This window comes from Megascapheus bottae, chromosome 27 (genome assembly GCF_031878675.1).
Source record: "Megascapheus bottae isolate mThoBot1 chromosome 27, mThoBot2.hap1, whole genome shotgun sequence".
Taxonomy (NCBI): domain Eukaryota; kingdom Metazoa; phylum Chordata; class Mammalia; order Rodentia; family Geomyidae; genus Megascapheus; species Megascapheus bottae.
Genome location: NC_143535.1, coordinates 22,023,734 through 22,051,134, shown reverse-complemented (window position 1 = coordinate 22,051,134; position 27,401 = coordinate 22,023,734). Strand labels below are relative to the sequence as shown.

General features: G+C 42.2%; 1 protein-coding gene across 4 annotated transcripts; it reads left to right on the top strand.

Moving 5' to 3' along the window:
• Window positions 1-432: 432 nt before the first annotated feature.
• Aplp2 (amyloid beta precursor like protein 2) lies at window positions 433-27,401 on the top strand. Of its 4 annotated transcripts, XM_090319743.1 has the most exons (15): window positions 433-556; window positions 2,198-2,397; window positions 2,762-3,018; window positions 4,198-4,365; window positions 7,856-7,986; window positions 8,901-8,975; window positions 10,803-10,961; window positions 12,064-12,192; window positions 15,900-15,999; window positions 17,533-17,685; window positions 19,631-19,666; window positions 24,013-24,098; window positions 24,542-24,616; window positions 24,875-25,030; window positions 25,964-27,401. In XM_090319743.1, exons 1-15 carry the CDS (start codon window positions 509-511, stop codon window positions 26,063-26,065), a joined length of 1,875 nt encoding a protein of 624 aa, XP_090175869.1. In that variant the 5' UTR covers window positions 433-508; the 3' UTR covers window positions 26,066-27,401. The 4 variants fall into 4 exon arrangements, with proteins under 4 accessions (XP_090175869.1, XP_090175871.1, XP_090175870.1 ...); XM_090319745.1 differs by lacking the exon at window positions 4,198-4,365; XM_090319744.1 differs by lacking the exon at window positions 19,631-19,666.

The following is a 27,401-nucleotide window of genomic DNA, read 5'->3' as shown; positions in this document are numbered from 1 at the left end:
TGGAGATAAAAGTCTCATGGACGTTAGTGCTAGGGCTGGCTTTGAACTGCAATCCTCAGATCTCAGCCTCCTGAGTAGCTAGGATTACAGGCGTGAGCCACTGAGCCCAGCTAAGAGGCTGGGACTCTTGTTTATGTGAATGAAGTCAGTGGCTATTTATTTGAGGCGGCCATGGAGAAGGGGATCCTATTTGTGTCCCCCTAATTGAGTGTTGCTATAGTCCTGCAAGGGATTATACCCAGAGAAACATTAGGAAAGTAAGTTTCTGACTTGTGCCCTGACAGAATGACTTTTTGTGGTGATCACACGTACCTATTTGCATTAGACTATTATATACACTTGGATATGTAACTGCCATGGTATTCTGCAGTTTAAAAGGTTGTTTGCACCTTGAATCCTAATCAGACTTACTTTTGACAAAGATTGTTTTTATTTTCCCCCAGTGGGTGAATTTGTAAGTGATGTGCTACTAGTTCCAGAAAAATGCCAGTTTTTCCACAAAGAACGGATGGATGTGTGCGAGAATCACCAGCACTGGCATACCGTAGTCAAAGAGGTAAGAGTGTGGGCCGGGAAGGCTGAGGGCCATTGCATCTTTTAGGAGAGAAAATAGCATTGATGCTGTACTTTCCATTAACTTCATATACTTATATCTTTGGAATAGATGTGTTGGTAAGGAAAGCATGGCATAGGCTGCCCTTACCTAAAGTTATAGCTGTTGTGGAGTCAGGGATATTGCTCAGTGGTAGAGCTCTTCAGATGCTTCCCTACCACTGATGCTCACTCAACATACCTCCCCACACACACATACAATGAATAAGAAGAAAGAAAACGTCAGCGGCATTTCCTTCTTCATTGGGGTTGGGGTATAGATTGTGATAGATTATTTGCCTCATGTATGTAAGAGTTTGATCAGAATAAAGAAAAAGATATACTACTGCAACTTTCTCCTCCCCCTCCCCCAAGAGGAGAAACTGAAAGAAATGAAAGGAAAACATAAGCATTTGTTGGTTGGTTTTTTGGTCAGTTGTGGGGCTTGAACCCTGGGTGTGGGCGCTGTTCCTGAGCTCTTCAGCTTCAGGCTAGCAATCTACCACTTGAGCCACTTCCGGTTTTCTGGTGATTGATTAGAGATAAGAGTCTCACAAGGGCCGGGAGTTTGGCCTAGTGGTTAAAGTGCTTGCCTAGCATGCATGAAGACCCGGGTTCGATTCCTCGGTACCACATACATAGGAGAAAAAAAAAAGAGTCTCACAGACTTTTGTGCCCAGGTTGTTTTTAAACCGTGATTCTCAGATCTCAGTCTCCTGAGTAGCTAGGATTATAGGTATGAGCCACTGGCATCCAGCTAGACATTTGTTTTTGTATACGGTCAGCAGGACTCCGCAAAAGGCATCCTAGACCTGAAGAACAAGTTGAAGTAGAAATAGCTTACTTGGGGGAAATGTGGGCCTACACTTGTGTACAGGCAGGCTTGGTGGAGAGAAACACTCTTTCTTATGCTTGTTGTTCATGATTAGATTGATTTTTCTGGTCTGTATTTTCTTTGGCTAAATTCTGAAGTAATGACTGAACCCATGATAACATAGAAATTAGCATTAGCCATCTTTAATGTTGATACTTGCTGGAAGAAGCTCCCTCTTTCTTGTCTTAAAAAAAAGACAAGATTTTGGTTAACACTGATTTTTTTTTTTTTACATCATATTGCAAATGCGATGTTTAAGTATCCAAGAAGAGAACTTGTCTTTTTTTCCCCAAGTTTGGGCTTGTAATGTTTTTGACTTCATAAGGTGTTGTAAGCTAAGGAAAATTCACAAATTTTAGTATCCTAACTTTTTTTTTTTTTTTTTTTTTTTTTGCCAGTCCTAGGCTTGAGCTCAGGGCCTGAGCACTGTCCTTGGACTTTCTCAAGGCTAGAGCTCTACCACTTGAGCCTCAGCACCACTTCCAGCTTTTTTCTATGCTATGTGGTACCGAGGAATTGAACCCGGGTCTTCATGAATGCTAGGCAAGCACTTTAACCACTAGGCCAAACTCCCGGCCTACCCTAACTTTTTAACAGAAAAATAGGTATGTCTGTAAGAAAAAAGTGATTTTATAAGAATTGATTTTATTTGCCTTTTTTTTTTTAAATAATACCAAGGATCAGAAGGTGTTAGTGGGCTGTGTTGTGATGTGAGCTTTGGCTCTTTTCTAGGCATGTCTGAATCAGGGGATGACCTTATATAGCTACGGCATGCTGCTGCCCTGCGGTGTAGACCAGTTTCATGGCACGGAATATGTATGCTGCCCTCCCACGAAGATTAGTGACTCTGTTGATTCTACTGTGTCTAAAGAAGAGGAAGAAGAAGATGAGGAGGAGGAAGATGAAGAGGAGGACTATGACGTTTATAAAAGGTAAACTCTTATTCATAACTCAAATCACGGAGGCTATTTCTCAGCTCCTCTATAAAGTTGGTCAATGGCCCCTTACTGCTGGATAAGATGGGCTTCCTTCCTTGTGCTCTGAATTTAGCCTGCATTCCATTCTAGCCACACCTGATCATATGAGAACCTGGGGCTTTAGGCTTTCCATTGTTTTTTGCCACATTGTTTTTGGTAGAGTGACGCAGTTGTGGATGTGGCTGGACCATGGGCTTTACTGGTACGGTTACATGTGTAACTGTTTCCTGTCTCTGTTTCAAAGTAATGAAAGTAGTCATTGTTATGCTTTGTGCATAGGAATTGGTATTAACCTTGCTTTTTTTTGTGTGATCTGTAGTGAATTTCCTACTGAAACAGATTTGGAAGACTTTACCGAAGCTGCTGTGAATGACGTTGATGATGATGATGATGACGACGGCGACGATGATGATGACGACGACGATGAGGATGAGGAGGAAGAAGGGGAGGAAGTGGTAGAAGACCGAGATTACTACTATGACACCTTCAAAGGAGATGACTATAATGAGGAGAACCCAACTGAACCTAGCAGTGAGGGCTCTATTTCAGACAAGGAAACTGCTCACGATGTTAAAGGTAACCAGTGATAAAGCTTTAAAAGTTGACTTGGTAATTGTGTACTTAGAAATTGTATTGTTTTCCTCATTCATCACAGGTAAGTGTTAGAAGGAAAGGTGGTATCTGCACTCAAGGAGAGACTCCCAGCTCTCCTGGGTGGTGGTAGAGCCCTATTAGGAGAGAGCGGATAGGCACCAGAAGGCATAGCTAAGCCAGAGAAAGAGTTTCTATTAGAGAATAAAAGCCAGATAAATAATCTACCCTACAGATTTTTTTTTGTATTTTCAAGTGCCGGTTTTTTACAATGAAGCAAGTTTTTCTTGTCCTGGGGTTTGTAGCTGGCAGGGTGAAGTTGAATGTTCTTGCCTAGTTAAGATCATTAAATTGTGATGGTTGTATAGCCATTCCACATAGCATCTGTTCTTTGTATAGTTGAAAACAACTAAGATTGGAAAAATCTGAAGAATCACTTAGCGTTCAACCAGGATGGAATTATGTAATCTAGAATTTTATTTTTTGCTGTGAACAACATGAAAATAAGAATACTTCTCTTTTCCAGGTGCAAAGTCTTTGCTATAGGTATCACCATTTTAAATGGCCTTCTTCCCAGCATTGATGTCTTTGGTCCTTAAAACCAGGAAAATAGGCAAATGAGGCCACTGTCCTCACTGCATAGATGAGAAATGTGGGGACTTATGGCACAAGAAATTCCTCTGTCATCCTATGCATCAGTTTAGACTCAATGCAAAAATTAAGAATTCCATTGGCTATGTGTTTGGTGGCTCACTGTGTGTAATCCTACCTAGTCAGGAGTCTGAAATCTGAGGATCGAAGTTCAAAGCCAGCCTGAGCAGGAAAGTCGATGACATTCTTTTCTCCAATTAACTACCAAAAAGCCTAGAAGTAGAGCTGTGGCTCAAGTGGTAGAGCACGAGCCTTGAGCATAAAAGCTTAGGGATAGTACCCTGGTCCTTGAGTTCAAGCTCCAGAACTGGTACACAAAAAATTTTCTCTGCCCCTAAATATCTTCATGTAGAACGTGACTGTCCATACAATACACCTGACCCGTGTTGGTGAGTTAGGACTGGACTCGGGTCCAGTCATGGTCTCTGCCCCACCCCAGCTGGCCTGTAGCACTGTGAAAAAGCATTTGAAGCTCTGCTCTGCCCTGCTGACACTCTGACCATTTTCACACAGCTGTCTGCTCCCAGGAGGCGATGACGGGGCCCTGCCGGGCTGTGATGCCTCGTTGGTACTTCGACCTCTCCAAGGGAAAGTGCGTGCGCTTTATATATGGCGGCTGCGGCGGCAACAGGAACAATTTTGAGTCTGAGGATTTTTGTATGGCTGTGTGTAAAGCGATGAGTAAGTCCCGCCTTGTGCTGGCCCCTTGAAGCAGCGCTGTCCTGTCCAGCGTTCTGTCTCTCCCAGCTGTCCTTGTGACTGCATCTGTGTTGTTTCTGCCGACTCAGGTGTTTGCTGTCAGTCGTTTTCCCCTCCTCTCTGTGCTTTCTAGAATGAGGCTTTGCTTTCCTGTTGGCAGTTTGAGTTCAGTTTTCCGTGTCCCCTGCTTCCTGTGTGTCTGCCGATTGGTTGTTGGTGGTGTGTACCTTCCCTCTTTGCAGTGGGTGGCACACCCAAGGGCTTCTTTCTCATTGGCCTTCAGGTCCTTCTGCTCCCCAGGCCAGCCCAGTCCGTGTTGGTTGGGAAGGGAAGTGAACCTTTGGCTATTTAGTTGAAAGATATCATAGGTCACTGGATAGCCCTGTGTTCTACACATGCGTGTGCCCTAGGCTTTGCTCTTTTTTTTTTTTTTGGCGCTGGAGGGGGAGGGCGTGGGGGAGGGGGAATTCAGTCATGGGGCTTGAACTCTAGATTCTGTCTTGGAGCTCCTTTGTACAAGGCTACCACTTTGAGCCACAGTGTCACTTCTGGTTTTCTGGTGATTAACTAGAGATAAGAGTGTCACAGACTTTCCTGCCTGGGCTGGCTTTGAGCCATGATCCTCAGATCTCATTAGTGCCTGGCATATCCTGCTCTTCTTTCCACTTAACCCTGTCACAGACTACTGTGCTCCATACCACCCGTTGGGATGCTTGCTCTTGAAAGGACTGATAATAGAAATACTTGTGGGATTCTAGAATATTGAAATAATGGTACTATGCTCTTGTCATGACTGTTCTCTGGTATTTGGGGAAAACCAAATACCAGTTGGAGTTGTTTTGCTCTCAGACTATTGTACAGTGCTTTGAGATGGTTTTATATTCACCTAGGTTTTTGTGTTAACATAGTTTTTCTCCATTCCTTTTTTCTTTATGGCCCTGTCTATACTTGGTGAACTGTTTAGAAAATCCTTGGCTTGGCATATGTCCTTGTCCTTGGTTCTGGAATTCATCAGAGTAATGAGCATGAGCATTAGTGCCTCTTTGTAATTGCTGTATTGGTTTTGGGCTATGGTTTCTGATGGTTTTTCATTGAATGAAATATTCTGAAAATCTCCCTTCTTCCTCTCCCCAAAGAGGCTTAAAATCTTAATCTAATGCAGCACACTGTGAATGCTTCTTCCCCAGCTGCTGCTCTAGGGAAAGGCTGTGCAGCTGGGGGTGGGAGAGGTGAGTTTTTTTTGTGTGTGCGTGCTGGTACTGTGGGCTTGAACTCAGGGTCTGGGCTCTGGCCCTTCACATTTTCTTTTAAGGCTGGTGTTTTGCTAGTTGTGCCACAGCTGTGCTTGCTTTTTGATGATTAATTGGAGATGAGTCTCATATACTTACCTTCCCAGACTGGCTTTGAACCATGACACTCAGATTTCAGCTAGGTTTATAAGCATGAACCACTGGCACCTGGCAGGAAAGGATGTTTTTGACAGTGCTGGAAAAATGTAAGACAACTATCCCTAGGGTTCTTTGGTGTGTAAACTTTTGTTTATTCAGAAAATATTTAGAGATAACAAATACTGTGAAATTTATTACTTTGTCAAAAAAGGATCTGCAAAAAGTTGTGGAACTTGGGAAATTAAAGTCCTTTAAAGTTCTCCCTGAAAAGAGGTGGCAGTCTCTACCCAAATATTTGATACATAGTGGTGTAAGACATGATGAATAACTGGAATTATGGTGTGGTTTTCTATAGCTCTGGGGAGATTGGTTGGGGAGAATCAAGTAGTTCAGAACTTGGAGGGCCTTTGAGGTCTAGAGGCATCAGGTTTCCAGTGGTCACGCTTGTGTCTCTCTTCAAAAGGGAGTCAGGCAACTGGGAGTGCCAGCATCACAGCTTTAGACACGCTGTTCTTTTCCTCTTTTGTCCCAGGGAATGTGGCGGGCATGTTAGGTTTTACATAATCTCTTTTCAGTCCATGGATAGGCACCTTCTATGGCACCTAACTTTTTATATTACAGATGTATATTGTTGACCCTGTACATATTGGCGCTGATGGAGTTGAAATTCTCTTTTACTGAACTTTTAGTTTCTTGGGGAATGTGATTTTGCTAAATGATATGGTCTAATTCAGTTAATCTGAAAGTTGTATATCAAGATCCTTATAAACTTATATAGGGCTCAAGATTATACTCATAGCTTTTAAGTTAATTAAATTACAGGGAACAAAGCAAAAATCTTCTGATAGAGGAACTTTGGAGTGACTGGCTAATTTCTACCTATATTTATCAGTTATACAATTACTTAATGGATTAAAAATGTGCAGTTTTGGAAATTAGGTGAATTTGTTTTTGAGTTTAAATGTAGTTGAATCTTGTGTTTGCTTTCTACTTCAAAATAGTCATCATACATTGTTACACATCGTTCCTCCCCAGTTTGAATCAAATTACTAAGTGTCTTCATGGGCATTTCTTGAGAGATGACTAAATAAACTTGCCTTCTCTACGTTCTTTTCTTTTTTGGCCAGTCCTGGGCTTGGGTTCAGGGCCTGAGCTTTGTTCTTAGGTTTTTCTCAAGGCTAGAGCTCTACCACTTGAGCCACAGCACCACTTCTGGTATGTGGTACCGAGGAATCAAACCCAGGTCTTTGAGCATGCTAGGCAAGCACTCTACCACTAGGCCAAACTCCTGGCCCTGTCATTTTCTTTAGAAGGGTAGATTCCATTGTGTTAAGAACCATGTCTGATCAGCCTTGAGGCAGGGCTGTCTGTTCAATGGGCTTTTTGTAGACTACCTAGGGAGTCACAAATTAGCTAAGACCAAGGTGTCTTTATATCAGTAGAACAATAGAAACTCAGTTTTACCTTCATTAGTTCCGTTATTGCAGGGGATGTGAATCTTTCAGTGATGCTAAAGATTCAAACTTACTGATAGTAGGCACTGATGTCTATCAGGCCTACATGGAAAGAATATTTAATGAACCAGTTTTCCAAACTAAGTTAAGACCTAAAGGTTGTAGAAGAAGAAAGGGGCTTAAGTATTAAGTTACTTAAAAATTGGACACTTAATAGAAGTGCCTCCTCAGGGCCTAATTTCAGCCCTGTTTAGATGCCATTAGTGACAGAACAGTAAAGTAGTTGTATTTTGGAATTTTAAGCACTGAAGTGAAGGTGTAAGCAACAATTTTCTTTTTTTTCTGCTTAAGTGGAGATGCCTCTTTGAAGATACTGGGAGCTATCAATAAATTGTTGTATTAGCATGCAATGACATGGTTGATGAATATTATGTAAAGAAGATTGCCCACTGTAATCTAACAAAGTGAAGTCTTGGCAGACAGTAACACCCTGTCCTTTTAGCAAGCTGCAAGCCAAATTGAGTTGATCCTGCAGGTCCTGAGCTGAGTTTTCTTCCTAGAGAACTGTTTGGTTCAGGTATAATGTTAAAAGCACAAAGACAATTAATTGTCTCTGTAATTTTGTTTCAGTTCCCCCAACTCCTCTGCCTACCAATGATGTTGATGTGTATTTTGAGACCTCAGCAGATGATAACGAGCACGCTCGCTTCCAGAAGGCTAAGGAACAGCTGGAAATCCGGCACCGCAACCGAATGGACAGGGTAAACTTGCCCACTTCCTTCTTCATGGTTTTTGACATTTGGTAGCATGGTAATTTTTTTATTTTTTATTTTTTTTGGCAGTCCTGGCCTTGAGCTCAGGGCCTGAGCACTGTCCTTGGACTTTCTCAAGGCTAGAGCTCTACCACTTGAGCCTCAGCACCACTTCCGGCTTTTTTCTATGTATGTGGTACCGAGGAATGGAATCCGGGTCTTCGTGCATGCTAGGCAAGCACTCTACCACTAGGCCAAACTCCCAGCCCAGCATGGTAATTTTTAAGGTATGGTGGTAGAGATCCACCCAGGGCCTTTATATCACTGTTACTTACAAATAGATGAATATTATTAGCCATGAAAAAACATGTTAGATGAAGCAACATATTGAATCAATCTACCATATCTTTTGGGATTACAAGGTGATTCTGTATCTTGGGAGAATAGTCTTAAGTGTCAGGGTAGTGGGTACCTAGTGTGCAGCTCCTGCTTTGACTCACTCTGGATTGAAAAGAGGTTGACACAGGAATGCCTTACTAGGTCTGAGCTCCAGTAGACAACCTATGTCACCTGCACTGGACTTAATCTTTGTCAGGTACTCGTTATTTTACTTTATCCATATCAGTTCTGAGATCATCATTTAACATTTTTATTTATTTTGCAAGGGGACAAAGACACAGACTTTGAAATAACTTGCCCAAGGTTATATAACAAGGAGGTCATAGAATGGAGGCTTTCATCTAGGGAGAGCTGAGGTCTAGAATCCTCTGGGTAACAGCTCTGAGCCTCAGAAGGGATCATATGATCGGTTTCCATTTGCACAGTTTCCGCCGACATTGGATTCAGCGCCTGCCTGTATTTTTAGAAAATGAGGAAGTTGTTTCAGAGAATCATTCTGTGGTGGATGTTTTTGACCTTTGTAGGTAAAGAAGGAATGGGAAGAGGCAGAGCTTCAAGCCAAGAATCTCCCCAAAGCGGAGAGACAGACCCTTATTCAGGTATGATGTGTTCCCTAGGAACAAGAAACAAAGCATTCAGTCTGGCCAGTTGAAAATATGGTTTGAGCCAAACTCCCAGAGAATTTGAATTTGACACCTCCTTTGAGTCAAGAGCTTAAGTTACAAGGAAGTTGTAGCTGACCTATTTTTTTCTTTTTCACCTCTAGTATTGCTCACCTATGGCAGAGGGAAAACAAACGCTCTCCCAGAGCACACCCAATTCATGCCAGGAAGTAACCTTAGCTCAGCTGCGTTAGTTAATTCTGCTTCCTGGCAAAGGTTCTCTGTCATCTTTGTTCTTAGGCTGTGACTTGTTTTTCATCAGTACTGGATTCTACCCGCCCCCCCCCCCCCAGACTAAACCAAAAGCACAAAAAACATTTCTAATTCAAGCTCATCTCTATCTTCATAAAAATACAAAATTAAGATCATAGCAACAGTATATTCTTTTTTTTTTTTTTTTTTTTTGCCAGTCCTGGGCTTGAGCTCAGGGCCTGAGCACTGTCCTTGGACTTTCTCAAGGCTAGAGCTCTACCACTTGAGCCTCAGCACCACTTCCGGCTTTTTTCTGTGTATGTGGTACCAAGGAATCGAACCCAGGTCTTCGTGCATGCTAGGCAGGCACTCTACCACTAGGCCAAACTCCCAGCCCGTGCAACAGTATATTCTTGTCTGTAGAAGAGATAGCAATGGTTAATTATCATATCTTCACTACCTCCTCCTCCTCTTCCTCTTTTTCCTCCTCCTCTTTCTCCTCCTCTTCTTTTCCTCTTTTTTCTTCTCCTCCCTCTTCCTCTTCTTGCCAGTCCTGGGACTTGAACTCAGGGCCTGAACACTGTCCTTGAGTTTTCTCAAGGCTAGTGCACTACCACTTGAGCCACAGCACCACTTCCAGCTTTTTCTGTGTATGTAGTACTGAGGAATCAAACCCAGGGCTGAGATCTGAGGATGGCGGTTCAAAGCCAGTCCAGGCAGAAAAGGCCCTGTGAGACTCTTATGTTCAAGTAACCACTCAGAAACTGCAGGTGGAGGTATGGCTCAAGGTTGTAGAGCATTAAGCCTTGATCAAAAGAGCTTAGGGAAAATATCCAGTCCCTCCTGGCCCCTCAAACTGGATTTTTCTACCTCTATGTCTTGAGTAGCTAGGAACATAATTGTTTGAGATGGGGTTTCAATAACTGTAGCTTGTCCCTGAGCTCTTAACCTCAAGGCTGTTGCTCTACCACTTAAGCCACAGCATCAATTCTGATTTTCTGGTGGTTATTGGAAGAATCTCACAGACTTTCATGCCGGAACTGGCTTTGAAGAGCTGGCTTCGAACCACAGTCTTTAGATCTCAGCCTCCTGAGTAGCTAGAAACACAGGTGAGCCACTGGAGCCCAGCAGACTTTCACAACTTTTAACACGATTCAGTATAACCTATCACATTTTATTTGATTGTATTTCAATATACATTATCTAGTAGCCACTTATTTCAGGGTTGGCACCTTGTTATAACATGGAAAGGACAGTATTTCTTCTACTATAGTGTACATTGAAAACCCTGGCATTGAGCTTACCATACAAATAATTTTCAGTTGGGGAAATGTTAAAGAGATGCTATATTTCACACTGAAATATAACTGTTTTTCTTATGTAAGGAGTAGTGATCTTGATAGAAATCAGGAAAAGCACACTTCTTCCCACCCAGTTTCATTCTCTGAACTTGTTACTACCTTGCACAGGCACTGAACAAAGAGGAGTACTAGAGTAGAAGGGTGCTCACTTAGATCACCCCCCACCCCCCCAGCTACTACAGAGTAGTGTTGTTCTTCTTTCTGGATGTAGCATTTCCAAGCTATGGTTAAAGCGTTGGAGAAGGAAGCCGCTAGTGAGAAGCAGCAGCTAGTGGAAACCCACCTGGCTCGAGTGGAAGCCATGCTGAATGACCGCAGGCGGATGGCTCTGGAGAATTACCTGGCTGCCCTGCAGTCTGACCCACCTCGGGTGAGTGCAGTCTGAGCTGTGTCATTGGTTAGTCTTCTTCAGTGTTGCCTCCCTTACAGCAGTACACTTAATGGAATCTCAACGAATGGCATACAAGTTGGTAAACACTTTATGACAAGATTTGACAAAGATTGAATATAGAGATATTTATTATGTTATGAAAGACAGTTTCTTGTTACTTGATAGCCTAAAAAGGCTTCCAGGGATTCAGCTTTCATAGGTAAGCTTTACTTTTTTTTTTTTCCTAATTTATTTTATTGTCAGGGTAGTATAAAGAGGGTTTAGGGGTTGTATTCATCAGGTAGTGGGTACATTACTTCTTGAACATTGATACCCCTAAGCTTTGCTTTTATTTCATTTTTGGTGCTGGTCCTAGGACTTGAACTCAGGGCCTAGATGCTGTCTCTGAGCTTGTTTGCTCAAGGCTAGTGTTCTACCACTTGAACCACAGCTCTACTTCTAGCTTTTTTTGGTAGTTAATGGGAGATAAGCATCTCTAGGGCTTTCCTGCCCTGGATGGCTTCAAATCATGATCCTTAGATCTCAAGCCTCCTTAGTACCTAGGATAATAGGCATGAGCACTAGTGCCTTTTACTAAGCTCTATGTTCTTTTTTTTTTTCCTTTTTCTTTTTAGTGTATTGTTATTAAGGTGGTATTCAGCTAGGATTGAGTCAAGTAATGAGTACTTTTTTTCTGACCAACTTTTAAAAAATTGTTATTATTAAGGTGATATATAGAGGGGTCACCCCTTTGTTTTTCCCCTCCCATTTGTAGCAATATATATATATATTTTTTTTTTTATTATTATTTTTTTTTTTTTTGCCAGTCCTGGGGTTTGAACTCAGGGCCTGGGCATTGTCCTTGAGCTTTCTCCAAAGTAGTGCTCTACCACTTGAACTGCAGCACCACTTCTGGCTTTTTCTGTGTATGTGGCACTGAGAAATCAAACCCAGGGAGGGCTTTGTGCATGCTAGGCAAGCACTCTACCACTAGGCTATGCTCCTGGCTGGCTTTTTGTATATTCTTAAATGAACTTGTAAGCTTTGGTTTTCCTTACCTATTGGAATTCTCTGGGTATCAAACAAGTGTTCTCTCTTGCAGCCTCATCGCATTCTGCAAGCCTTGCGGCGCTACGTCCGTGCTGAGAACAAAGATCGCCTGCATACCATTCGTCATTACCAGCACGTGTTGGCTGTCGACCCAGAGAAGGCAGCACAGATGAAATCCCAGGTATGCCGTGGACACAGAACATGCTGCCTCCAGAGTATTTCCACAGGGGATGGATGCCTGTGCTCATGATGAGGGAGCACAGTTACTTGTGCTTGTTATATGGTTTTTTATTTCCAGAAATATCGGGTACACGATGGTTCTTTGTTGTTGTTGTTGTTTGTAATTTTAAAATTTATTTTCTATACTGTGTATTAAGTATTTGGTATTTAAATAGTTGCCGAAAAATAGAGAGTTATGATTGTATTTTAAAAAGGAAGAGAATTCTGGGGTGTCTCCAGGAAGACAGCTAGAAAAATGGGTCTAGTTAGGAACTAGTTAGGCTTTTCAGGTCATCTTCATTAAAAATGACTAAACAAAACCTGTATAGCCCCTTAATGGTAACAATAAAAATGGGGAAAAAATATTCAGGGGTGGTGGCTCACGCCTGTAATCTTAACTACATAGGAGGCTGAGATCTGAGGATCAGGGTTCAAAACCAGCTTGGGCACCAAAGGACCTGAGACTCTTATCTCTAATTAACCTCTAAACAAGGGAAATGGGGCTTGGCTCAAGGGTAGGGCGGTAGCCTTGAGCTGAACTGCTCAGGGACAGGGCCCAGGCCAAGTTCAAGCCCCATGGCCCACAGGGGGAAAAAAAAAAGTCTTAAGGGCCGGGAGTTTGGCCTAGTGGTTAAAAGTGCTTGCCTAGCATGCACGAAGACCCGGGTTCGATTCCTTGGTACCACATACATAGACAAAAGCCGGAAATGGTGCTGAGGCTCAAGTGGTAGCGTGCTAGCCTTGAGAAAGTCCAAGGACAGGGCTCAGGCCCTGAGCTCAAGCCCAGGACTGGCAAAAAAAAAAAAAAAAAAAAAGTCTTAAGCTGGACACTGAGTGGCTCATGCCTATAATCCTAGCTACTAAGGAGGCTGAGACCTGAGGATTAAAGTTTGGTTCAAAGCCAACGCAGGCAGGAAAATCCATGAGACTCTTTATTTCTAATAAACTACCTAGAAAAAGCTGAAAGTAGTATTGTGGTTCAAGTTTAGAGCACTAGCCTTGAGCATAGAGGCTCAAGACAGAGCCCAAACCCTGAGTTTAAGCCCCAGGACCCACAAAAAGAAAAGAAAAACTAAACCAAAAAAGGGTCACAGTTTTTTTTTTTTTGTGTTGTATTTAAGGAAACATAGCGAGTGAGAATAGTCTAAGAGATTTCAGTGAATGTGTTTTGTTTGTATGTTTGTAGTATTGGGGATTGAACCCAGGATTTTAGGCTAGGGAAGTGCTCTGTAATTGAGCTCTTCTATATCCCTGGCCTTGGTCAATATATTAAACAAGTAATTAGAGAATCTTCATAAGAGTGATCAAACTGCCATACCAAATGAAATGGAGAGTAGAAAGGACTACCATTGCAAAAATCTCTGGAGAGACTTAACTCTCCTGTGAGCTGTCTACTAACAATCTCTAATTCTAGTAAAGCAAGGCCATTGAATTACAATTTTTTTTTGGTCTAGTTCTTGTTCTGTGATTTGAACACAAGAACGAACTAAGATACTCTACCTATTGTAACTTGAATATCCTTTATCCAAAATGTTTGAGACAAAAAGTACCTCTGAATTAGGATCTTTTTTCAATTTTTGAAATAGTTACTATGATATGGAGATACACTGAAGTTGGACTCAAGTTTCTACATCATTTATATTATATACATAGCCTAAAAACAATTTTTGTGCAGTACTCTTTGTACTTTGACTCTGATCTTTACAAGTAGTCAGATGTGTAATTTTCTACTGTATCATGTACAGGACTGAATGAATGTTACTAGTTTGGGTGACATCTCTGATTTTGGTACTCAGCCTATATATCTTTGGCCATATTTGCTTGCTTGAATATCAGTGAAACATTGCTTTTATTTGTCATGCTCTGTAGTTACTATAACGGCAGTAATTTCCAATATTCCACCTTTCCTCAGTGGGTGTATGAAGCACCTACTCTCAAAAACGGCTTCTTAATTCATCTGAGAAGTATAACACATGCTGAGACTGTGGATAGCTCCATTTGCATTTTTCTTTCCCCTAAGGCATTTGCTCTTGTGCTTTTCCATCAATTTACTTGATTGGCAGAGTGGCATATATAAAATTAAATTGCTTTCATCCTTGCTTTTAAAGGTCAGAGGCATATCAATCTACAGTAAAAGCATCTTTACATTTAACTTTTTTTTTCCCCCCCTTTCATTTTGACCCTTCATGTTAATGGCTTTCAGCCCACACAATTAGTCCAGTGGCTTTAAGCACCCTCTGTAGGAGAGGCTCAGTAATTGCAACTCATCAGGTAGCGAGGCCTTGGCTTAGAGTGAACTGCAAAGCTTACCTTTTGTAGACTGCTACTTACTTTGCTGTGTCCTTGGGGCAAGTCACCTTTCAGTTCTTATGGGAAGAATAGTCTTGGATCTTTTTCTTTCAGAAAAAATAGAGGTCTATAGCATATGATTAACATTCCCTTAACACCAGAGTTTATTGTTGGTTTACACCTATAATCCCAGCTACGTGGATGGCAAAGATTGAGAGGATCACACACAGTTTAAAGCCAACCCTGGTACAAAATTTTGAGTGTGGGACCCCTCCACAGATGCTGGGCATGGTAGCATATGCCTGCCATTCTAGCTATATAGGAAACTGAAATTAGGCAGACTGTGATCCTCAGCTCTAGTCTAGGTTAAAAACAAAATCCTTGAAACTTCATCTCACTAGAAGCTGGACACAGTGATGATGAATCATCCCAGCTATGATGGAATCCCCCTATTTTAGGTGGGTAGATCATGGTCTAGGCACCAAGCCCAGACAGGAAAACAGGAAAACAAGACCCGGTCTTATCTATCTCAAAAATAACTAGCGCAAAAAAAAAAGACTGAAAACATGGCTACCTCCTTAGCAAGTTCAAGTCTCTGAGTTCAAAACCTAGTACCACCAAAAGAAGTATGTCAGGTTTATACCTCAGCATGATTATTAATTTTTTTTTAGTGAGTAGTAATTTTGGCTGAAAATAAACTAGTATGCTCTTTACTGTCATCATTTTAAGCAGGTGCTTTACTAAGCAAAATACATAAATGGCTTTGTCTTCCCACGTAATTACTTTTCAGCCAGTGATTTGGGTCTGTTTTTAATCCCAAATAATCTGATAGGTGGCAAAAACTGGTGTTTTTGCTCAGTAAAACCTATAGAATGTGCTGCATTGTACAAACAAGGGCTTTCAATTTAGTAAATAGTTGGTGGCAAGTGCTTTGTGTGAAAATGAAGCCAATATCTGGCTAGAAAATATTTTCTTAATTAAATTTTCTTTGTTCCCCTCAGTTAATATTTTTCAGATTTTTTAAATTGTTATTAAGGTGATGTACAGAGGGGTTACAGTTTCATAATGTTCTGAGAGTACATTTGTGGGGAAACAATGTCCCCCTAAATTTTCTTTTGATATATTGGTATGTTCTCTGTAAATAAATATGCATTTTTTCTTAGGTGCTGTATGACCATATTCTTAAGCTTTTGTGGTCAGGACATGTGGCATTATGGGTATATTTCTTTTGGTCAGCTACTCTGCTGGTCTTTGTAGAGTGAACAACCCCAATGTAGTCTTTGTGAAAATATGTGAGGCTGTCCCACCAGGGAGTTCCTACCTAGCTTGGTTGTTCCCATGTTCCCAGTGACACAGCTTTCTACCATATTGTGCTTTCAGGTGATGACACATCTCCATGTGATTGAAGAAAGAAGGAATCAAAGCCTCTCTCTGCTCTACAAAGTTCCCTTTGTAGCCCAAGAGATTCAGAAGGAAATTGGTGGGTACTGACTATATCAAGGCCTGGTGGGACTTCTGGCCTGAGGTTCAGGAGTGATGGCTAGGGCAAGAGAAGAGAAATAGGAGCCAACCAGACCAAAGAGGTGTGGGGCATACCATGGTTTCTGAGATCTACAATCTCCTGGAGCTTTCATGTATGACAGGGTTAAGGAGTCATTAAGGACAGATGTACTGGCCAGAAGCCACAGAAACCATTGGTTTTGTTGACCTTTACCCTTGTTAACAGAAGAATCTAAGGTATGAAATTGTAGGAGCCTGGGAAGTTTACTGTTAGCATTCCACCCTGTAATTGCTGATGTATTTCACAAATTTCCACCTCAGCTCCCTCTCCCACTCTTCTTCATTTATTCAGCAGGACTTATTATGTCCAGGTCAGGAAAATTATACTTGGTTAAGTAAAATCAAGGAGTTAGATAATGGAATTTTCAAATAATGGGAAATAATGGGATAATTCTCAGATTATAGACATTGGTGGAAGGCTTTAAGCTTGGGGTTATATTTTAAAAGCACACAGAACTTTTTTTAAAGAAATGACTTGATGAACACATGGAGAGCTGATTATAAACTAGCTAGAGAATGTTCATTAAAAAAAATCTAGGAGAAAGGTAGTGATAGTGTTGGGTGATAAGACTGTAAAACGAGATCAGAGATGTCTTTAGGATGAGCAAGGGTATGGGTGAGTGAAGGGAAAACACCAAGGAATACTATGGCTGGCATTGCCATGGTGAAGAAGAAAAGATGTGGTTCTCTGTACAGGCTACAGTAGTAGTTTCTGCTGGACATCAGGCAGAGATCTTAGGAAGACTGTCCAATGTTTGGATAGTTGCTGTAGGATACCTATTTAAAAGTCAGGGTAAACCAGTGATTTTTAAACTAGCATTGAAGAAGTAGGTCAAAGGCTATGAAATTGCAGTTTTTTTAAGGTGGCTTAAGTTTATAGATAGACTATAGTATAAGTGCTATATTAACCAAAGCCATAGTTAATATTGTAGGCCAAGGGCTAGGAATGTGGCTTAGTGGTAAAGTGCTTGCCTAGCATGCATGAAGCCCTGGGTTCAATTCCTCAGAACCACATAACTAGAAAAAGCCTGAAGTGGTACTCCATATATCTAGATAGACAGACAGACAGACAGATGGACAGGTAAAAATTGCTGGGAACATAGATTTTTAGGTATTCCTATGAATAAAAATAATTCTGAAAGGAATTGGGCACCTTTAATTGTTTTACAATGCATATCAAAATACTACTCTATACATTGAAAACACATGAAATTTAAAAAAAGTCCATGAGACCCTTACCTTCAATTAACCACCAAAGTTAAGTGGAGAAGTGGATCTGTGTACTAGCCTTGAGCAAAAAGGATCTTGGACAAGGCCCAAGCCCCGAGTTCAAGCCCCAGGACTAGCATCTGAAAATGAATGGAGTTAGGAGTGATCAGATGGTCTCTAGGCACTTGCAGAGAGACCAAGTCCTTCCGACAACTTTCCTGTCCCTGTCCTTGTCTTTTATCAGATGAGCTCCTTCAGGAACAGCGGGCAGACATGGACCAGTTCACTGCCTCCATCTCAGAGGGCCCTGTGGACGTTCGGGTGAGCTCTGAGGAGAGTGACGAGATCCCGCCGTTCCACCCCTTCCATCCCTTCCTGCCCTTACCTGAGAACGAAGGTGTGTATGGTCTTTAGTAGCACTTCTTGGCAGTGGGGTAAAGCAGAATGAAATTCAAAAATTGGAGTTAGGTTGTTTTGTTTTGTTTTGTTTTTAATTAGGTTGAGTTGGGGAGAGGCAGGGGAAGGGAGACTGGATTTCCTTAAGCATCTGCTATATCCTTGGTCTTGTCAGGAAGGAGACTTCACTATCACTGGAAGTCCCTCCCAATTTCAAGATGGATTGTTTCAAGGTCATTGCTCTTCCTGCTTGTGTGATGGCCCTTACACATATGTGGGAGTCACATTGCAGGTTAAATAGGACCTTGTGCTACTGCCATTACCTTTATATAACAGTCGTAGGTGGTGGTAGATAAATAATGGAGGGACTGAGAAAATGCCTGATCTGGCTTAGGCTCTCATCTCTAATGTGGTAAGGAGTTATGTCCTTTGGTTCCTAGTCAGGCATGTTTTCTTGCTGGTTCAGTGCCTAAAAGTATTTCCAAAAATACATGAGATGGCACTAGAAATAAACAAGCTGGTTCCCTGAGAACAGTATGTGTAATCAGATTATATTTTCTGCTGCTGTTACTATTACTATTGCTGGTAATGATAAAAATGGTCTGTCTATATGCTGGGCACCAGTGGCTCACACCTGTAATCCTAGCTACTCAGAAGCCTGAGATATGAGGATCATGGTTCGAAGCCAGCCTGGACATAAAAGTCCCCATGAGACTGGTATCTTCAATTAGCCACTCAAAAACTGGAAATGGTGCTGTATTAAGTGGTAAGAGTGTTAGTCTTGAGCACAGAGAGGCTCAGAAACAGTGCCCAGGTCCTGAGATTAAGCCCCACAACTGACCAAACAAAACCAAACCAAAGGCCCACCCCTGTGGAGGGAGCCCTGGCTATGTGCCAGCTTTAATTAAGCATTCAGTTCGTATTCAGAATAATATTCTGGTGAATAACCTACTTGCTGAGGGTTATGTACGGTGTAGTTTGTGGATGGAGAGCCAGGTTTTGAACTCAGGCTGACAATAATATCCTGCAGTCCCTGGGATGTTGTCTCACACCTGTGACCCGAGATAGTGCTGGAACAGAGGCCTAGGGTGCATGCCTTAGCTTTCTGGTATTCCAGAAATGTTTTCTAGCTGGGGCGCTGGTAGCTCATGCCCATTACCCTGGCTACTCAAAAGGCTGTGATCTGAGGATCATGACTTAAAGCCAGCCCAGAAAGGAAAGTCTTTGAGACTTTTAACTCCAATTAATCACAGCAAAAGCCAGAAGTGGCACTGTGGCTCAAGTGGTAGAAAGGTAGCCTTGAGGAAAACGGAGCTCAGGGATAGCACTCAGACCCAGAGTTTAAGCCCAAGAACTGGCAAGAAAAGAAAAGAAAAGAAGGTTTTCCAAATTGGTTATCTCAGAGTCACAAGACTCAGTGCAGTGAATGACCCTTCACTAATGAAGAGGAACTGAGAGCACCGTGGGTAGAGCTGTGACCCCATCCCTAATCCTGATCTTACAAGTCTCAGCCTCTGGGGGGCTGTAAGGTGGCCATGCGAGAACACAATTCTGTGCTGCTTTGGATCAGAGCGTTTCAAGTATAGCTCAGCTAGGTCGTTCTCGGTCTATCAGCAGACCACAGACAATACTAATAGCATGTTTTACTGTTTTCTAAGAAAAATAATTTTGTGAGCTAACCTGAGTAATTTCTCTTAAAAGGTCCAAATTTCTTTTAAAAGGCCTGAATGAGACCTACCACTCCTCCCACCAATACTTTCTGTAATATACTATGCCTCTTATTGCTAGTTTGTTTATGGGACATTTCAGGCATGATTTCTAACGGGGAAAATTCCGCATTCACATTGTAGAGAAATTCGAAGTCAAGAATTTTCAAAGAAGCTATTTTCTTTCTTAATCTACTTTTTGCTGTTTTTTTTCTTTTAATTGTTTTCCTTTCTGCTTAGACACTCAGCCGGAATTGTACCACCCAATGAAAAAAGGTTGGTTTGTCAAAGATGTTCCCTTTAAGACTTCCATTCCTTTTCACTTCCCCAGTGTGTTAGAACTTTTCATTTTCTGTTTCATCCCATCATCTGACCTTTCACTTCATTTCCTCAACCATGGCTGTCAGTAGTCAGAGTAACATCTCTCTGTGATGGTAATGAGCTCACCTGGCCATTCCTCACGCGGTGGTAGTGGTTACTGTGTGCCATCCCAGGCTGTCCTAGAATGTTCAAGCCTAAATAGATAATTACTAAATCTTTATAATCTGGGTAGATTTAATATATATATATATAATATTATATATCAATTTAACTGATTGTAGAATTGCTGGTTTGTAAATGAATATGCCTAATTTATAGCCAAGTGGAGAGTCTTTTCCTGTTCTTTTCTCTCTGCTGTTCCCACTTACCTCTTTTCCTTTGTTTTAGCTATCCTTGCCCTCTATGCCTTTGGTCCCAAGACCTCTGAGTTGCCACATTCTTTCAGTATGAGAGGCTGATGGATGGAACCAGTGGGGATGAGTGAATTCTTGGTGGTGTGGTCTCCAGTTTTCAAAGACAGTGCCCTGTGTGTCATCAGTGCGCTGTGTTTTGTGTGCAGTTCTATCTAGCCCACTGAGCATCCTGTAAGGCAGGGGTTTATTTGATTTCATAGATGAGGGAGTTGAGAGATCTTTGTTTCAAACTTGTGAGTTGAAGAAGTAGAGTACCAGGGATCTGAATCCAAGGCTCTGCTTCAGGAGCTATGTGATTTTACCCTGTAGGTTGTCAGTGTGGGCTACGGAATGCCCCAGCTAGTTAGGCAGTCCCCACTCTTGAGTCATTGATAATAATAAATACATACTTTCCTTTCTTCTTTTTTGGTTGGTTGTGGGGCTTGAACTCTAGGGCCTGGGCATTGTCCTTGAGCTCCTCATCTTAAGGCTAGTGCTCTACCACTTGAGCCATAGCGTCACTTCTGGTTTTCTAGTAGTTAATTGGAGATAACAGTCTCATTGCCTTTCATGCCTAGGCTGACTTTGAACTGTGATCCTTAAATCTCAGCCTCCTGAGTAGTTAGAATAATCGGCGTGAACCACCAGCTCCTGGCTCTTTATTCTTTCTGTATGTGTATAGTCCGGTCTTGGGACTTGAACTCAGGACCTGGTTATCTCTCTGAGCTTTTTGTTCAAGGCTAGCACTCTATCGCTTAAGCCACAATATTCTACTTCTGGCATTTTGGTGGTTAATTGAAGATAGTCTCATGAACTTTCCTATCTGGGCTGGCTTCAAACCTTGATCCTCAGATCTCAGTGTCCTGAGTAGCTAAGATTACAGGCTTTAGCCACTAGTGCCTGGCTAGTGTATATTGTCAATGTCCTTTATTTGGTTTTGATACATTGAATATGGAGAGACCAAGTTGTGTTCCTTGGCTCAGAATTTGGTTTATGTCTTGTAATACAAAAGTGATTTAAGTCTTACATCCTTGTTATTGCTGTGTTCTCTTTGGGTATGCTGTTGCTGTCTGCAGATCACGGTGCTCACCTCCTCTCTCCTGCACACTGCAGATTTACACTTAGTGCTAACATTTCTAGCTCAGGTAGAGTGCTTGCCTAGCATGCGTGAAACCCTGGGTTTGATTCCTTGGTCCTGCATACAAAGGAGAGGCCAGAAGTGGTGCTGTGGCTCGAGTGGTAGAGCGCTAGCCTTGAGAAAACTCAAGGACAGTGCCTAGGTCCTGAGTTCAAACCCCAGGACTGGCCAAAAAAAAATGTTTCTAGAAGTTTGACTTTCGCTTTCATACTTACTTGTTAACTATTGGGGCAATTTAGTAGTTATGCTTTTGGTCTTTCAGTCATCTTTTTATGCGTTTTATAACACTAATGTGGATTTGATCAATGTTTATAGGTTATACAACCAAAAATAAATTGGAACAGCCTGGGTAGTTAGTCTTTCAATGAGTTGGTTCAGTACTATGGTATTTTTTTCAAAGAGGATCTTATTCTTGTGTCCTTTCAAATGATAATGAAGAGAGAAAAGTGATAGTAGCTCAGGATTAGAACTTCTTGGTCTTGGTCATAGCATCCTTTCAGAGGCAATGCCCTTCCAGATTCATCTTTCTCAAATAGCATTCAGAATTGCTTTTTCACTGGCCTGGTAAGACTGCAGAAGCCTACCCTCACTTAACTAGAGTCAAGTTGTGTAATTCTTTTTCAGGTGAAAGCTCTTGAAAAAATTGCATCGTTTTTGGCTGCAGTGTAATGTGTTAATGAATCCGTTGGCCTGCAAGCTCAGCTGTGAAGCTGTTACTGATTGCTTTTGTTGCTATGTGTTTAGAATGAGTGTAGTTATTGAGCTGGAAAGCTTTTACTGTGGCTGGGCCTAGTGTCAGTACCTTCTATGAGAATCCAAGGACAATAGTGCTGTGGTAAACCTACTGGGATCTCCTCCCACGCAGGTTAAGTTACTTGTGATGGCTTAGGATGTAGAGTAGCTCATCAGATTGGCCTATTTTATTTATAAAAGGGTCAACTTGTAGATGTGTATAGAACTGTATGTTTTGTTATTAATAAGGAACTTAGGATAGCTAGATAGATGAAAGGATTGCCGAAAGGAGGCCACCACATGCTTCAGGCAGAAGAGTTTATTGGGAAAGTGTTGCTGGCCTGCACCAGATATAGATGTGCAGATAGAGTAGTGTGTAGCATGTCATGTATAGTGTGTAGCAGCCTAATGGTGGAGAGAGATTAATTATATAATATAAGGAAAAGTGAGGAGGTGGTGGTGGTGGAGGAGGACGAGGAAGAGGTACAGCCATAGTGGATAAGGAAGTGATCTCAGAGCCCGGGGTTCTTTTGCTGACTCAGTCAGTTGATTGATAGTTACAGGTAATGTCTGGTTTGGGGAAGATGGTTTCTGGTAAGGCTACATTCTGTGCTTGGGGGCAGGAGGCAGTTCTCCCAGGCAAACCTAACAGATTTCACATGCTTTGAAACTGAAAGAGGATTGCCTCTCCTTTCCCTTTGCTAGGTCCAGTCACACTGCATGTTTGCAGACTTATTCCAAATGTCACACCTGAGTGATGCTGACTCAGTCCATATCTGACTTTAGAAAAAGAAGGGCCAGGCACTGATAGCTAATGCCCATGATATTTAGCTACTCAGGAGGCTGAGATCTGAGGGTCGGGATTCAAAGCCAGCCTGGGCAGGAAAGTCAGTGAGACTATCTCTAGTTAACTGCTAGAAAATCAGAAATGGAGCTGTGGCTTAAAGTGGTAGAGCTCTGGCCTGGAGCATAAAAGCTCAGGGACAGCGCCCAGGTCCAGAGTTTTGAGCCCCAGGATCAACTAAAAAAAGAAGAAAAGGAGAACTGTTACTCTTGCTCTATGTAGGGAAAAGAACCTTCTGCCCTGGTGTTAGAATTTCCTGTTGAAGAACTAATTTCCTGCTGTTCATTCTGGACTCTAGCCTTTTAGGATGTGGCCATCAAGGATCTGAATTCTGAGAGGGGTATGAACCAATAAGAGACACAGAGAAAGACAGTTACAAACTGACTTTAAGTGCTACATCCTGGGAGTGTGAAAGGAGCCGAGATTTAAAAGGACTTTTACAGTTGGGGGTGGGGTGGGGTGGGGGATTTGAGCCAGAAAGAATTGCCTTTGGTAAACTATAATATTCGAGGCTAGGATGTGCATCCATGTGGGAGGACCTGAGTGTGGAAGAATTGGGCTCTGGAATAACAGCAGGTCCTCAGTAGGAGATACATATCTATAGATTATAGATATGTGTGCTTCATGGTTCCCATACCATGATGCCTATAGACTCAGCTTCTGTATGTCTTACAGTAATTCTTGGGCCATGAGCATAGCCTAGGGGTAGAGTACTTGCCTAGCATGCATGACGCCCTGGGTTCGAGTCCTCAGTACCACATACTCAGAAAAGGCCAGAAGTGGTGCTGTGGCTCAGATGGCAGAGCACTAGCCTTGAGCAAAAAATGTCCAAGGATAGTGCCTAGGTCCTGAGTTCAAGCCCCAGGACTGGCAATAATAATAATAATAATAATAATAATAATAATAATAATAATTCTTGCCATGGTTTACCATGCATTTTTCCTACTAGGTGACAAGTAAGCATTCTCTCCTCCTTCATTATACTCATCAGCTCTCTGACAGTGCCTCTGTCCTTCATCCTGTAGAGCAGCGCATAGGTACATCTGCCAACATGGGAACACAATGGCATAGTGAGTTGTGGGAGGGATTCAGTGAGGGGCTTCCTGGCCCCTCCTCAAGCAGGAATTTACTGTTTCTATGCAGTTGGCTTAAGGTGGACTGTCAAGAAACTGAGATGTGATCTTTATCCACACAGGGTCTGGAGTGGGTGAGCAAGATGGGGGACTGATTGGTGCAGAAGAGAAAGTGATTAACAGTAAGAATAAAGTGGATGAAAATATGGTAAGCTCATTCTTTCTTCTACACAAAACAGTTTGTGTTGAGACTCACTAGACTGAATGGCTAGTGCTTCTGGGAGTACCTCTGCAGGCCCATTTTCTATATGGCAGAGACAGAACTCCCTTGTTGCCACACACTGGCTATGTTGCTTAGCATCTGCAGATGACGTGGACTAATGAAATCTCTTTCTGTAGAAGTACTGATCTCTTGCTGTACAGTAGGAAAATACATTTGCAACTGAAATGAATCACATAAGGCTGTGCCAGTCTTTTGCATCTACATTTGTGTTTGCACCTTCAGAGATTCAGAGAGTGGCTATGGATGCATGGTGACAGAGCTGCCTGGTTACCAGGTGTCAGCTCTCAGCTACCACCAGTGCAGTAAAGAAGCAATGGTATTTATACTGAATGTCCATGTAGTTACTGACATTTCTGTGACTATTTTAGGTCATTGATGAGACTCTGGATGTTAAGGAAATGATTTTCAATGCTGAAAGAGTTGGAAGCCTTGAGGAAGAGCCGGTAGGTGTTTAGTTCCAGAACTTAATACCTGTTTTCATGTTTGTTTCACTATTTTCTGACCTTTACATAGACAGTGGAAGGTGTCTGCTTTTCTCCGTTGACAAAGCTCCCTCATTGGAGAAAGCGGCTTCTTCCCTATATAGATAAGATATGGGGCTGCCTTTGGCTTTGAAGGTCCATGCCCGTCCTTTATTTGCCTGTCTCACAGTTTCAAGGTGGTCACTGAGACTTTGTTCCTGGTCCGTTTCGTGATTTTAGGAATCCGTGGGACCTCTCCGGGAGGACTTCAGTCTGAGCAGCAGTGCCCTTATTGGACTGTTGGTCATTGCAGTGGCCATTGCCACAGTCATTGTCATCAGCCTGGTGATGTTGAGGAAGAGGCAGTATGGTACCATCAGTCACGGGATCGTGGAGGTGAGGAGGGACTTCGTTCTGCCTTGGCCCATACTCGTGATGGCTGTGGGTTTTCTCTGCACTGCCATCCCTGGGGTAGAGGGGAAACTATGGAATTCAAAGATGCTATATCATGGATAGCATGATTTACTGTATTATGAGGTCACAGGTTTGGTAGTCACTGAAAACTAATATACTGAACCTGAGTCAAACAAGGGGCTGTTGCCAACTTTCTGTATTTATTTGGGTTTTAACTAAATTTCAGAAAGCTGTAATAACATGCTTCAGAAAGTAAAGCCATTTTTCAGAGCATCTCTGTAGCCTATCCCTGGGAGTTTTGTAGCTATATTAGATACTTAGCACTGAAAGACTGCCACGCGTCTTGTGTATGTGGCGTGCTCTACCACTGAACCTATCCCAGCCTCTGACCTCTTTTGTGGGGGGTAAAAAGCAACCAGAAATTTAGAAAGAGTCAAAAGTGGGAAATTCTGCTCTTTTGCTAGTGTGGGTAGTGAGAATTGAATACAATAAGGAATATAATTCTTTACTAGCTTAGTTTTTCTCTTCTGTTGGAACCTAGCCTCCCTATAGAGTCTCAGAGCCGAAAAAGACCAGAAACCACCAGGCCCCTCTCCTTATTGCCCGACATGACTGTGACATGACTCCCTTCTGCCATCCTCAAAATTCTGCAGCTTAAGGAAATCCAGTGGGCTGTTTTCTCCCTTGACCAAACTTTCAGAACTCTTGTTTCAGGAAGCAGCATTGCTCACAGTCCCCATCTTTTCCCTCTCCCATGGAATGTCCTCCATACCAGCTCTTGTGTGATTTCCCAGGGGAAATAAGATGCCAGGCTACACGGGGTCCCTAGGGCATTGTGTGACACGTGCCTTTGACTTCTGACACCTATGTGTGTCTCTTGAGCATACCAATGACCTGAAGTCTTTGTCCCTTCAGGTTGACCCCATGCTCACCCCAGAAGAGCGTCACCTGAACAAGATGCAGAACCATGGTTATGAAAACCCAACCTACAAGTACCTGGAGCAGATGCAGATTTAAGTGCCCGAAGCTATGACACGCAGCTGCGGAGTGCTGTGGATGGGCCAGGAGAGATCCAGCATTTTGGATCAACTCCTGGCCACTGGTTGCTGCCAGTAGGTCCCATCTGACATCCTGACCTCCTGGATTAAGACTATAAAGTACTACTGTAGGGTTGCAATTTCCATTCTTTTAAATGGGTTTAAAAAATGTTAATATAACAATATATGATATATAAACCTTAAATGGAAAAAAAAAAAGATCTATTGCAGATGTCTGATGGATGTAGCTTTCTTTTTTAAATTAATCAGAAATCCCACTTCTGTTGTACTGTCTCACACATACATGCTCTATATACATGGAAAATGTTGATTTTCGATGATAGATTGTATATGCAAGCTGTTTGTTCCAGTTATATTGTATAAGTCAACTCTAAGCTCATTCATTGTCCCAGTTTTTATAAAAAAAAAAAAAGTGAAAAAAAGAAGGCAGTATTTCCTTTTAAAACTTGTAGAAAGTTGCTGAAAAACTTTAGTGGACAGGAAACTGCCATTTCTGCTGTAGCACACCGCGATACACTTGCTAAATGATTTTAGAAGACCAGCTTCTTGGGGAAGTCTGGGGTTTCCATGGGGGTACGCTGGTGTGTGTGGCCCAGCCCTGTCCCGGGGAGTGCTAACATCTTTCCCTTCGCACATCTTCAGAGAGCCCAGTGCATACAGGTGAGCACGTTCCCTGCAGCGTTCCTTCTAAATCCAGTTCTTCCACAGCAACTATCCTGTAGCTTGTATATGAGGTTTTTCAGCCATTTGTTGTTACTTACTGTAGCTTTCTCCACGTTTCCTTCTGAAGTTTGTCCCCGTGTGCAGCCTCTCCCTCCTTTAGATGTCCCCTGCACCGCTTCATATTACCTTTTACACAGGTCCTCTCTCCTTTCCCAGCCTCTTTTAGTTCACTCAGACCACCAGAACTAGCTGGGAGCCCAGGGGAGAGCAGAGGGAGCCTGCTTGTGTGAAAGGCAAATGTTCTAGGTTGCACGTAAAACTGGACTTTAGGCCTTGTGGAAAGCTTGGAAGACTTCCTTCCTTCACATGCGTCTTTGTAATGCTTGTATGGTTGATGTTGATGGCTCACAGCTTTCTTATTTCTTTTCCTTTAGTCTGGAGATTCTGGTAACCTGTAATGTATTTTTTCCCCCTATGACTGTTTTGTTTTCTTTTCCCCTCCTTCCTCTCCTTTGGCTCTATGTCTTTCCCACTATGCACACATAAAACTTCACTTACAGACTCCTTACTACGATCTGTGGAGAATGTACAGAGTTTAAACACATCAATAAATACTTTAACTTCCACCAAAA